At 36.3% G+C, this 14,662-nt stretch overlaps 1 protein-coding gene across 39 annotated transcripts in view; it reads right to left on the reverse strand.

Moving 5' to 3' along the window:
- The window catches only part of Gulp1 (GULP PTB domain containing engulfment adaptor 1), a 271,287-nt gene that overhangs the window by 42,616 nt on the left and 214,009 nt on the right, over positions 1 to 14,662 (reverse strand). For 36 of the 39 annotated variants that reach the window (XM_087209608.1, XM_087209602.1, XM_004872306.4 and 33 more), the window contains 2 exons: positions 11,179 to 11,250; positions 5,343 to 5,441 (listed from right to left, as the gene is read on the reverse strand). In XM_087209608.1, coding sequence (XP_087065734.1) covers positions 5,343 to 5,441; positions 11,179 to 11,250 — 171 coding nt within the window. The remainder of the gene's footprint in view (positions 1 to 5,342; positions 5,442 to 11,178; positions 11,251 to 14,662) is intronic. The other 3 variants (XM_087209627.1, XM_021250250.2, XM_021250251.2) reach the window with 1 other exon arrangement.

Consider the following 14,662-nt stretch of genomic DNA (forward strand, 5'->3'; position numbering starts at 1 on the left):
AAACACTCAGAGAATTTATCTACAGCGATGTATCTTTCCCTGCATGTAAACTGAAAGGTAAGCCACCAAGTAATTGCTTAGCAAATGTGAACTTTTAAATGGGGAAGTATATGGTTAATGATATTGTGGCATTACTAGGCAGCCTGATATATCCATTTCAGCAAAAGAGACAAACAGTGCTAAATACATAGGCTTTTGATGAGGGCATCCTTCTTCCCTTTCTTGTGGTTAGTGCTTAGATAATGATCATATCTGTCTAAACAGTATTTTGCCTGGCTTTCCATTTTCCTTTCACATTAACCTTTATTTTTGTCAAATTTATTATTTATCAAACAATCACTTTCAGCCACTGTAGCTTCCAAATACTGACTGCAGATCTACATTAGTTCAAGAACTGTCTAATCACGCTAATGACACATAGTTATTTCCTTCTTTTTTTTTCTTTTGGTACTGGGGAACTTGGGACCTTGCACTTGGGAGGCAGGCACCCTAATGACACATAAAGAAGACATATCCCTCTATACATTGTAGAAAAGAGGATAACAAGTCCACGTGAAGCCACCGTTTCCATAGTGCGATGAAATCAACATGGCCCTTCCTTCACTCACCAGCCAGTACAATCCCAGAGCCTCGAGTTACAAACAGCTGGAGGCCATCCTAAGGTGCATTCTGACAACATTATCTTCACACAGAGGAGGAATGGGGGAACTGCACTTGTAATTTCAACATTTTTATGAGGATTTTGTCATTACTGTGATAGATATTTAGGGACTCGGAAACACAGCGAACCAAAGTGAAGAAGCGCATACCCTTTAATATGAATATTAGTTTACAGGGACTGGAACAAAAATATCAACATTTTTATCCCATTTCATCCCACTACCTGTTTCCAGTACCATAAAATATTAATTTGAAGAATAAATGAGAAATGCAGAAAGGAAGAAAGACAAAGAGGAAAAGGAAATATACAGAACCAAGTTGTTACAGACATGGTTTTTGATTCCACTTTCACCCTCTCGGGTGAGAAAAATATTCTTTTCTATAGTCCATGTTAGATTAATGATACATTTTAAAATCCTCATCAATATTTATCCATAAACTTCTATTAAGAACTTCATATTTAATTGCGTATTTTTTTCTAACTTACAACTTACACCTATAATGAAAAGACTGACAGGTTTTCTTTCTCTAGCTCATTCTTGTCTCCTAGACTAGTGGGCTCAGAAATTCATGTGTGGAAATGGGTTATTCAGAGTAACCTGGGGAGTCCTCTCTGCCTTCCTCTCCCTCTCTCATTTACAAACACACAAACACACACACACACACACACGCACGCACACACTCCAAGGCTTTTCTGCAGATTATGATTCAGAAATGCACAGGAAGGCTCCAAAAGTCACCATTCTTAACCATTCTTAGGAATGTCTTGGAGCCTGAAGTTCAGCAGAGTTTGTAAATCCCTTTTACATTACCTTCACTTTTTAATGGAATCAAAAATAGTATTTTCTGTATACTGGAAAGAATCAGATACTCTGTATCCATATGTAATACAGTATATGAGTAAAGGTGTTACATACACAGAGAGACTATAACTGAACTTATAGAACTTAAAGATTGCACTGCTCTTCAGACTTGATAGGGATAAAAGTACAGATTCTTCTTTTCATTAAAACACTAGAAAACTTACTTTGGGGGAGAAAATACAAATGGGTCTCTTAAAAATAGTTTTTAAGTATAGGAAATTAGAATTTTGAAAAGGAAAAGGTAATGTTGATACTTCTAATTGAAGTAATGCCATATAGGTTGACAAAGGCCAATTCTATTGACTTGAACCTTGCCTCATTGATATTCTTTCTCTAAATGGGGTTTAGGTCAGAAGAGGCAGGGAGATTTGACAGTGAAAGCTTTTAGGAACAGTATACTAGCACTGACAAGCTGCCAATCAGAGACTTATTGGTAGAAATTTGAAAATATGGTTTTCCACCAACAAAAATACTAGGTAACAATCACTCATTTTCTTATTACTTTTACTTCAATATTTTCATCACGAGTTGTAGGTTTTTCCTATCCCAAGCCAATTTTTGAGATAATTCACATCATTTTGTCTTTACAGTATAACTCATTGTGATTTAAAAAAAAATTTTAGTATTTCTATATTTACGTTTACAGCTTAAGAAAAAAAATTACTCTGCATTTCAGATAAAGGACAATAAAACCAGAAATTTGTGCTAGTATAAATAATGTGACAAAAGCTAACCTGTTGGCTAGTTATGGTTTATAAGAGTAGATTTCCCTAAGTGTTCAGGAAGCCGGGGGGAGGGACATATAATAACTGAAATAACTGATAAAGACTTTTACAGAAGAACTTTTCACATATCTTTCATTTGAAGAAATACTCTCACTTAAAAAATCTGCTGAAATCATTCACAAAGTAATAGATCTATGTTAAGGAAAAAAATCCTATGTACAGCCATATATTCTTCAACTAGTCAACTGGTAATATCATGCCACACTTGCTTTTCTGTAATTCATCTTTACACAGACACACACATATCCCTACGCAGATATTAGTGGTAGTCATTTTGTAGCATTTTAAATCTTTATATTTTGCAATTTCCTAAGGACACACCAGTTTTAAACTGTCAATTCTAGAGGTGAAGGAAATTCTCTCTACATACCGCCTTAATAATACTTCTATTTTGTAAATACTTACATTGAATAAATAAAATTTTTAATTACTCTGAATTTTAAGTAATAAGAGAATGATTTATTACATTACAGTATACAGATTATGTATATGCAATTGGTAAAATTTTATAACCTATTAAGTTTACCATGTGTAGATTCAAATAAAATACAAAAATACTTTTTTGATGATGCATAAAGCATATTGCCAACCTAACATATTTCAACATGAACTTCCTAAGTCTCAAACATTCCGATTATAAATATAATCAATAATTAATCACACACAGGTGTACACACACTTCAAAAGAGCTTCAAAATCTGTATGGTTTAGAAGAAGATTTTCAAGAAACATACGGCATACAAATGACCTATGCTGGTTGTACATTTGCCACTATATCCACATTTAATTTTAAACAGGAAGTGAAAGAATAGGATCGCTGTCTTTTTTTTCATTGGATATGAGACCTCACTTAGGTGGCCACACTTCTGGTGTACTACCCTACTGTCAGTTAGTGCTATCTTAGCTTGCCCCTTTTTAACTATGATTTGCAAAGTGAGTTCTCAGCCAAGTTCCTTGCTTTTCACTGCTTTGTTTCCAAGTAAACTGCACATTTTCCATTAAGTGCTTGAGTCACCTGTCCCCTGTCCCTTCCCCTGTTCTGTCACTACTTCCTTTTTCTGATTTCAGCCATGTAGGCAGCAATCATTCAGGGATAGTTGAAACTAAAGCCAAGTCTTCACATCTCTGTTAATTACTTAATACTGAGAGTGGATAATGGGAGATGCCTGCAGTCTCAAATTCACACTGAAAGTTTGAGGGAATGTCACCACTCCTTAATACAGAGTGGGAAAACAGTAACTGTGGGTGCATCCTTGCCATAGTCCAGTTGTTTGTAAAACGATTATAAATGCAAAATTTCTGCATCCCATGATTCTGATTCTGGAATCTCTGGTTAAGCCTTAGAATCTGTTTAGCAACTACAATGGACTACAGTTTGAAAACCAGGCCACCATGTAGCCACCAAACCTATGCAATAACAGATCTTCTCAAACTGTAGTGTGCATGTGAATTGGCAGGTTTCTTCTTAAACTGTAGATTACATATTCAGTAAATCTGGATTCTGTAGATTTTATGTTCCTAATCAGCACCCAATAGCTGTGGTGCTACTGGTGCACAGGCAAATCTCCAACATTGTCAGGACCTGGTATTCACCTCGGCGAAGATATTATTAGCACATGTTAGATTACTGAAGGTTACAGATGTGACAGAAAGTTTCATAATCTGTTCACAAGCTGGGTTTCCTTTGACTTTCTAATTGCAAAAACCAGTTCATAAGCATGCTACAGTGATAGAGGAAAGCTTTGAAAGTTTGCATTTATAAAATAACTGAAGCTGAATGTTAAGCTTTTCAAATTATCATGGTCTTATCAAAATTACAAAAGAATAATTTGAGGTGCTGTGAATAAATCATTACAGCAAGTTTACCACAGTTGTCATCACAAAACATGGAGGCTTAAAAAATAAATTTACTTTTTCATAGTTCTGGAGGTTTGATGCTCAAGGTCAAGGCATGAGTAGGTTGGGTTTCTTTGGGGCACCTCACCTTGACTTCCAGACATCTGCCCTATTGCTGTACCTTCACATGCTCTTTCTTCTGGTCTGAACTGTCAAAATGTCAGAATGTGACTATATTTGAAGTGGTAAATTAAATAAGCATTGGCCATTAGCCCGAAACTGTCTCCTTACTTTGATTTCCCAGCTGCAACCTAACCTAGTATATAAACAAAATCCCTACACAGAAGTTCTGTATAACGGCAAAGTTTCAGTCAATCACAGGCTGTTGCCAATTAGATGATTGGTCTAATCTGCTTGTGTCTGGCCTATGAACGCTCACTGCTCATGCTGGAGGGTGGAACTCTCTGAGCTGTTTCTGGTTCTGAGCCCTGCCTGGTTTGTAAGTCCTAGCGTGCTCAAATAAACTGTTAAGTTTAATTTGTCTAAAATTTTTCTTTCAGCTTAGATAAGGCCTTTAAAAAGGTAATTAAGTTGAAACGAGGCCATTAGTATGGTTCCTAATCCAATCTGACATCTTTGTGAGAGGAGGAAGCTGTAAGAGTCACTACGGTGTGCACAGAGGGTCAACTTTATGAAGAGGAAGCACAATGGCCACCACCTGCAAGCCATGGGTAGGAAAGTAGCCCTGCTGACATCTGCCTCTTGAAGTTCCAGCCTCCAGAAACACAGTTCTGTTGTTTAAGCCACCGAGTCTGTGGTATTTTGTATAGCGGCCTAGAAAACTAATATATACTTCTGTGTCTGTAGGCAATAGGCATCAGTGCAGAGCATTTCAAAACAACATGGGTTTTGCCTTCTTTCTCACTCAATGAATTATATTCTCGTATCTTTCACATCATTGAAAAACTTCTAAATATGAATTATAACACCGGTGAATACACCGAATATACATTATATCCAAAATACAGGGGGAAGAACAGACTTCTCAGAAAGAAATTCTGAAACATGTTCCTCTAAAAATCCTAGCACTTTAAGTCATAATTAACTGAGAACTAAACAGTTCGGGTTGGTAAGAAATTTTAAATATTCATTAAAATAATAGAAATATAATTACAAGACACTCAAAAATAATGCTTACCTTTGTTTTAGGTTCTAGGATTTTTACTCCATAAATTGATATTTGCAATTCAACTTTAGGAATTTTCTGGCCTTCAGATTTCTTGATGTGTCTTGCAAACTACAAATGAAAAATTATTCACAAAATTATAATTCTGTTTTTGTGGAGAATGAGCACAAACAAATACACGTTATATTCAATGTCAAATGTTAATTAAATGAATTATTTGCCCATTATAAAATACTTTATAAGAACAGCCTCTAAATATTTAATAATCATAGAAATCTACCATTATAATTCAGATTGGTTTTCTGTCACTTTTGAAAAATATGATTTCTGCAGTTCTTTTAGGATATCTGTAAAACTAAATTCATACTAAATAGCTGAGCAAATGAAGAACACTTTCTGAGATAACAAGTAGATAAATTTATTTTTCTATGTATCTTTTGTTTTTAATACCTTTACAGAACTCACAATTGGCCAGCAGTTGGATATGCCATCTTTGGTATTATTAAATATTTACTTAGTTAAAAGCTGCTATTTGATTTTATTTCAAACATATCAATGAATGAAAAGAGATAGACTACCATATTCAAAACTGAAGCTAAGCGTGGAAATAATGAAACCAGTTAAAAGACGCAGGTATAAATATAACCCATACTCTAGAATTATAGTATCTTGAAAACATAACATATTTTCAGTGCTTTCAGAATAGTATTTCGTATATCTTTTCATTGAGTTAATTAAGTGATTATAAATGCTTGTTAGGCACTGTTATAAAATGAACAAGAAAATCAGAATACTAATGCACTTAGATGACATTTCTACCTCTCTTCAGCTTTGAAAGATTTAGTGGTGGGAAAATTATAGAAGTCCAGTTATATTTAAATTTAAAATAATTAATATATTTAAACCTTTTTAGGCAACCTACATACATACACTATACACAATATACACAAAATATATATGGTGATTTAAAAAATGTGCCACATCTTAAAAAGGTTATTCACTGTTTATTTTAAATTCAAAGCTTATTGGTTTTACAGATTTTGTCTGGAAATTTCACTTGGTTCCTATACTCTTGCCTCCTTCCCCCATCTTTCTTTTTTAAAAAAGAAAGAAAAAATATTTTGAAGTAGGATTTTCATGCCTCTTTTGCAGGCTTCAGAAGTTATTTACTACTGTAACAGTCTTCTCGGCACATGAAAAGTCATCCTGACGGATGTTACTCAAAATACAGCCCATGGAAAGCAGGCCGGGGCTCCGACCTTTCCTATGTTGGATTTATCTGCATTGTGCTTTTCACCCTAATTTAGGGCAGATGTGGATGCACATGGTCTTGTCCAGTTCTGGGGCAGAGAGGTTCAAAGCCTTCTGCTCCTTTCATGCCTTTACAATGCTATGGGACACATCATCAATGCACACAAGGGCCTTCAAATGTCTGCCTCTGTATTCTGCAGGGAGCCATTTGTTTTCTTCTATTTTGGGTGGTGTAATTTTTCAGCTTGCTGCTTTATGAATGTAGTCCACTTTTTCTCCCTTTATTTTGTATCCAGCAGTCATACGTTCTGCACATGATTCAACCAACTTGTGCCAGAGAATTTTCTTTTTCTATCTTTAAGAAATATGAACTGCTTCAATGTACATCAAAAATTATTCCAACTCTTCCCAAAGAATGCACATTAACTTTCGTTTCCCTTCTTAAATTTCTTCTTGCACTGGCATATTTAAACAATGGAGGGCTGAAACTGCTCTTCATCTGTGTAAAATTATCTGAGCAAACCGTTGTTGGCTGCAGAACCAATCTAAACTTGTGTCCTCTGTGCGTCTGCTTTCCAGAGACAAAACAGGCAGTGGCTTCTGGGGCCTGGTCTATTGATATCTGAACACAACCATTTCTGCAACCTCTGACAAGAATTTGATTATTTTGCAAAAAGCCTGCCATAAAACAAGCAGTAATAATACTAAACGCATCTGTTGAGCAAGAAAGAATGGAAGAAATGGGGAAAGGAAAAAATCAGGGTCTGATGGTAGAAAAATAACACACAGGAGGGCTAAGAAGGAAGGATATAAATAGGGAGGGAAGAGGGAAGGGAGAGGAAGAGGAGGAAGAGGAAGAGGAAGAGGAGGAGGAGGGGAGGGGTGGCTGGGCTGTAGCTCAACATGAAGGCCCTGGGTTCAATCTCCAGTATTAGAAGGCACGTTGATCAATTTATCTTATGTTGTTTTCTCTCTACATTTACAATACTAATGCTTGAAGACTGTGTCTGCAAACCTGTTTTCAGTTTTGCTTTAGTAGATTCATTTCTTGGTAGATCTAGATAGAATGATCAACCATTAAAATTTGAATATAACGATCCAATAGAAAATGTTCAAAGGGAATGAGACATAAACATCCTGGATAGTGTTCGGATACAACAAACAAGCAAATCTTTTGTTACTGAAAAGGATAAAGAATTATTTGAAGTACAAAGTATTATCTGAAAAGTAAAAACTTAGTTAGATAAGTATCATTGTCATAGAACTGCTCATGAAAATTGAAAGAGAATATTGAATTTCAATGTCATCCTTATACAATTTCTATCCATTTTTCAAAGGACTTTTGAAAAAGTGAACTCTAACTATATTACTAATGGGACATATATTATTAGTAAAGAAAATTAATTTGTTACTTTAGGCCAATTATTTTGAGCTACTATTCCTCTTTGGGTTTCTGACACTTAAATTTTCAAAGTATTTTTAGTAATCATGAGAGGAAATCAACTACATTTGCATACAATATATTAAGCTGTAAACATCTTACGAAATACCAGTTATGACGCCAAAAAAGAGTCACGCTGCCCAGAGTGAGGTTGAATGGAGAAGCTGCTAGGCTGAGACTAAAGGGACAGTGATTCCCCAAAGCCCTACTTCCTGGAGGAAGTAACTTTAACTAATTTTAATTGAGGTCCCTCTAAAAGCAGGGCCTCAGAGTGCTGCCCCTGCTTGATTCCCAGGAAAACTGACAACTTTGGAATCTGCATGCCAGAGCTTCTCATATGCAAATATCACAAGGTGTTTATGAAACTGAGTCCTGTGACAGCTGTATGACTTACATGAATGAAAACAGATAAATCACTATGGAAAAGGAAACTCATTACAATAGTAATGAGCTGATAAGGTCTTTATTACAGCTTGAAATATTTGGTATTTCTTAAAAGTCAGCCTAAAATATGGTTAAGAAATATTAGGAACTACTATTGAAAATGCTTTTACAAATAGGAAACATATTCTTTTGACAAACAGCATGAGAGTAAAATTCCAATGCTTATATAATTATTACACTGAAGAAAATTTTATAAATTATACCTTCTCCATAAAATGGCAGAGAAATACTAAATAAAATGTCAAAGTTTTAAAAATTCTCTGGAGAACAAAGCAAGCATCACAAAACACAGAGACATGAAAAATACATTTCTGAAAATCCAATTTTTCTATCAGCTGTGTTCTTAAATTTTGAATTCTTAATTTCAAAAGCGAAATGCATTTAACATTACAATCTTTTCTAAAAAGAAGTAAATGTGAATAAAATGTTACCGTATCTGTCAAAGAAAATCAAATACTAAACCACAGTAGGTTTTTAAAGTTGTCAGAAACATTTATTGGAGAAAAACAAGCAGAAAATCAAGAAGAATTTGAGTGCACTTGGTCAAGACATAAATTCCTTTTTTAGTAGAGCCATAGCACCACCTGCTGGTTATTTCCTCACAAAACAAAATTTAAAAGGAACCTGGGTCAATGTTGCAAAAATAAGTGCAAATATTCTTGGCATACCTGGAATGGTAGCCTCTGACTTCTGACACAAATTTTAGAAAACATAATAAAAATAAATAATAAAAATCATTTTTATTCATTCTAATTAGTACCAGAATCTCTACCCTTAGATATATTTTTCTGAGATACAAAATATTGCAATTAGAAGAGTAAAAATTATTTAAAATATTGTATTTATTTTGAAAGACACTTGAGAGACAAAAATTACTATCAGATAAGTAGGCATGTTTAAATTATATTGCACGATTTTTATCTTAGTTTAAATTATATTACTTTCTAAACAGAGCATGTATTCCAAGTATGAAACTAGATTGGAGCTCCACATAGAATCCAGCAAAAATGTATGTAAACTAGGCATTGTTTGGAAAGTATTTAATTTCAAATATCTTTTTACATTTGACTTGGTGGTTACATAATGAAAGTCTTTTGGTTTTACCTTTGAGTTGACTGAAGAAAGAACCCTCTCAACATAAAGAAACTTTGTATAAACACTGCAGTTCTTTTATAAAACATTCAGATTGTAGTGAAGTTGGGCACATGCCCAGAATTTGTAACATTTTGAAAACATTTAAATAGAATCCTATTCTCCAGAAACTGTATCCTTTAAATTTGCCACTGATGGATTACAACTATTGGGCAAACGGGAAAGTCTGAATTACCTAATGAGTAGTGGAAAGAAATGGCTGGCTAGTCCCCTTGTTTTTATACATTTAAGTCATTTGCATCAAAACAGGTCCACCTTGACACCATAACATTAGATGAAATAAATCAGACACACAAGCTTAAATATTGCATCCTTCCTCTTTATATAAGAAACCCAAAGCAGAATAAAAGATAAGAGGCAACAGGGAGATAAATCTTTTTCAAATGGGAAATGGACCAAGTGATGGAGGGAGGAGGGGTGTGTGTGTGTGTGTGTGTGTGTGTGTGTGTGTGTTAAAAAAAAATAAGATCTGTCCTATACATGTGTACCAATGCGACCACCACAAATGTAGTCATTACGTACTGCAAACATGTACTAGTAAAAATAAAAATTTTTTAAAATGAGACTAATGTTTTTTTGGAAACCGTTAGTATGTTAATTAAAAGAATCAGATAAAATATCTGCATACAAAATGAATAGATGAAATATTACCTACATTTCTTCTTCACCCATTATATAAACCATACCACTTAAATTTTTCCTTAAACACTGCAGTTTCCACCTGGTGTGACATTCACAAAGCAAAGCAATGTTTTTGAATGTCCATGATTTTGCCTGGAACAATCAGGAGCCTAATCTTCCTGTGGAACACCTGGAAGATCCTTTTATCAAATAAAATTAGAGAAAAGGTTGTTTCTTTTAGAATGTGAGAGCAGCCTTCAGAATAACAACTATGTAAACAAGTAAGGAGAGTTTCGCTACTGTAAAGATGAGGATCTTGTTGGAAGAGTTTTCTCATTTTAAAATCCAAGTAAGAACACTGTCCTTTGAAATGCGGAATAGACAGGTAAACATGCCACGTGGCATGGCATCTTATGTGAAATTTTCTTGGGAAACTTCCTGTTTGCTTATTCAGTGTCCTACTCTGCTCTCTTATGGTCACCAGGTCCCCTTTGGCTGCTCATGGGCAGAGACAAATCCCATTGCCTTTGTCCATCTGGGCATCTTTACTATATAGCATCACTGTAAAATCCTGCTCTGCAGCCATTCTATCTCTACATTTTCAGCTGCTGGGTGTGAGGCAGCTGTCATGCTCTTGCCAGTTGCTGAGAGAGAGCATGAGTTCGCATTGTTCAAGCAAAGACTAGGTAGGCTATTGAGCATCAACACTTATGAGATATCACCACTGGACTGTTTTACTGATAATGAGCAGCCATACCTTAGAAAAATAAAAATAATATGCCATATAGCAATATAATAGTGTGGACACGGTTTTGGTTAAAAATGTCTCCTTGATCTGATGATATTTATTCAACAGTTCACTTTTCACAGGCTGAAGTCATGCCTGCCACAAAGCTACCCAATGCTTTGATTTCCAGAGAGTCCTTAGGCTTTTTGTACCTTTAGCTTCCGCACCGCATCTCGCACAACTTCCGTCCCCTTTGGCTGCTCCACTTCTGTACTGCCAAGAAACTGAAAAGGGTCACGGTGAGACTCGAGCTCCAGTGCGTCCTTTATCACAGACCACCCAGCTGCAGTGGTGTGCAGCTGAATGCTTTGACCCTAACACACAAACTCACATTCAATGGAAGCATTACTAATATCATGCCTGGATCATAGGAACATTGAATTATATCACTTGATCGTTTACAGTTCCCGTAATTCAAACTTTTAAAAATCACATGCTTTTCCTAAATAATTTACTTGCAGATTTTTATTGGAAAGAAAACTAAAGTTATTTAATTGAGCCCACAGGAAAAAAGTCGATTATGGCAGTTAAAATTTAGTAAACATGCGAACAGTTAAAAATTACCTGTGAATTCAAAGCATATAAATTTTTTATTTGTTACTATATTTAAAATTCACTAGTGTACTTCATGACTTGTAATTTCATATTAACATTTTTTGCAATTATAAAACTCATAGAGCATATAGAATTTAAAAGAAAAAAGTTTTTAATACCCAACTCATACCACTCAGTAGAGCTGTATCTAGACTAGATTTTTAAAATATACATGATCTACAATTTAATTTTAAAGCAACACTGAAGGTAGTTACTGAGGGTGTTTAGTTAAAACTTAACCAATCCAAAATAAGAAGTGAAAAGTTTCCTAATTATTACCACACTGTAATGAAATCTCTACCCTAGAGAGACATAATACCTCCTAAACTGAGTCCAATATCATGACACACTCAAGACCAATTAGAATTGAAATACAGAGATTTTATTCCTGAAAGTATTTCTATGTAAATTTCAAAAAATCATTAAATTCATATTATATATAACTTATCAGAGACTTACTTGATTATGCACACACTGCCAACCATAACACTAAAGACAGTCACGAATTCATCCTCCTCCCATGTACAGAGCAGACAGATGGTGACTGTGTGGGTATACCCCTCACCTTGAATGACTGAGGGGACCCTTCCGTGGATTAAGTGAATTAAATAGGTATGATTTCAAGGGTTACTTTACAGAATAGAAGGGAACAAAACAGGCAAGTCACGCTATCTCTTATTCTTTCCTCTATTCTTGAAAAAGACTGAGCTCCATGTACTAAAATAGGCAAAGAGACTTAGAAATTGTTAACAGGTTAGGAAGCTGGAGGCAGGAAACACAGGAGGTAAGTGCTGCTCCTGTTCCGATGAACTCAGAGAGGAGGGCAAGCAAAGCTGCCTCCTATGAAACAAAGGGAAGGGTTACTTCTCAGATTCGATAAGGTGCAAAGGCTTCCTTTCCTAACCTGCTCAAATCATACCGAACAGCTGCTCCTGGGGCCTAGGTAAGATGTCTCAGGCTCTCAGGTTGCCCCACTGTGGCTTCAGCTTGTTGGATGACCGAGCACACATGAAAAGAAGTAAACGGGAAATTCCTAAATGGAACTGAAAGCCTTCTGCCACGACGGAGGAGAAGCCCAATCTACTCCTGGCCAATGGGCCTTTCTTCTGTCGTAGGTGAGTGTTTGTAACTGTAGCCGCACGATGGATTCACATGAGGAGATTTAAACTTACAACCACCACCTGTAAGTCAGATTTGGCTGGTCAGGGGCAGAGCCACAGCATCTGTATATGTGAAGGCTCCCAGGGCGGTTTCAATGTGCCACCAGGTTTGGGAAGCAGTGTTTTAGGCCACCCAACAAGAGCAGAAGGTTGAAGGAGCAGAAGGGGATCTGTTTGGTTTGGAGTGAAGCCACTGGGGAAATTCGAGTTCTAACCTCCCCTGCATTTATCACAACATGGAGACAGTCGCAAGTAGTGGGTCGTGGAGTACCAGAGGGAGGCAAAGGCAGATTCTGAATGCTTAAGTGACGCCTTAAGTAGAAGGAAGGACTTCCTGTGTCAATAACAGAGTGTAAGAGCAGCTGGCCACAGTTCTGAAAGAATATTCCTACTTCAGCAGAAATGCTGGGTATTACATACAAATACACAAATAAGCATCTATGGGGAGATGATGGGAGAACTCCAAGTATATTTTTGAATCCACCTCTAGCAGTGCTTCAGGAACCTTCTAATATGTCTCTTTAACCCTGGCTTTAATTAAGCCAATTGAGTAACAAAGCTATGGCAGAAACCTTGAATGATGGTGGGAATTAAACTAAAAGACATTTTAATATGGTCCTTTCTCCTCTGCAATTAATAATTTTAAAACTGAAAAACAGTTTATTCCTTTTATTTCTTACAGCTCTTTAAATTATAAAAGTCATGACCTTACTCAGATTAAATAAGTCAAATTTGTATGCCTTCCATGATTACATAAAATATTTATAAAACTCTTCAACACGATGTATCACCACCAGAATGAACTGGTGGTGACTTAGAATTTGAAGATGTCAGAAAGCCACTTAATCTCTGTATTATATGACCACTGAATAATAAGTATAAGAACACTGATCTTCTCTCCCTGTGAAATAATTCTAAAGAGTGACTGCAATAAGAGATGAAAAAAGAGGGAAAAAAGTATACACTGGAAAGTGTTTTATAGTTTGAGGAATCGCTGTTCCTTTATTCAGTGTTTGTTTGGGGAAGACATGAAGATTTAGTAGATGTGGTCAGGCTCAGCTCCAGGGATCCATTTGTTCAGCTCTCACACTCAACTCCAGCTCCTGCAGGCTGTGCTGGTGAAGGCTCACACTCAAGGCTCACAGGCTTCCTTGTGACTAATCACTGCACCTTTCCAGTACTGAAGCAGAGAGTTCTGCGCACATGCATACACACACACACATGTCCCATCCCCTTATCTCCATGTTCCTCAGCCCACAACTGAATCAGTGAGCAGGAAAAAGCCTCCCTCCTTTGCTTGGAGATGGATAACTGTAAGTGTAAGGTCAGGATGCAGAGCTGCCCTGCTCTCAGACTGAGCCTGCTGCATCTCAGGCATATCCCTCCTTCATTTTTTCCCTTTGCCTGTTCTGCTTTTTCCTATTCCTTTACTATTTTCATTGAGGAGTGCTCCCTTAATGACTTATGTGCACCTAAATCTTGCCTTGGGGTGTAATTCTGGAAAGAACTGACGTTAGATACTACTTTCGTGTTTAAATGCTTCATACTCCGGAAACACACTGTCTACTATACAAACTGTCAAATAACCAAAATGCTCTGCCGTGTTATTGAAAGGCTTGTATGAACAAGACCGGTTAGACATAAGACTGTGATTTTCATCTTTTCCCACTTGGTGGTGTAATGATGAAAAAAAGAAAACTAAATGATCCCACCAATGGGGAATTGATCCCTCCTATCCCATGAAAAGAGCAGTAAACTGCACGAGGCCAGGGGAGCTGCGGACTACAAAATGCTAGGCATGGTAGAGAGCAGGAGTGAGACATCCATCTGAAAGAAAGACACTGAGCTTCCACTTAGTCCACGTGCTCTGTTGCGAGACTCC

The sequence above is a fragment of the Heterocephalus glaber genome, unplaced genomic scaffold (assembly GCF_053883595.1).
Source record: "Heterocephalus glaber isolate CG9 unplaced genomic scaffold, H.glaber_assembly_v1.0 deba00001058, whole genome shotgun sequence".
Taxonomy (NCBI): Eukaryota; Metazoa; Chordata; class Mammalia; order Rodentia; family Bathyergidae; genus Heterocephalus; species Heterocephalus glaber.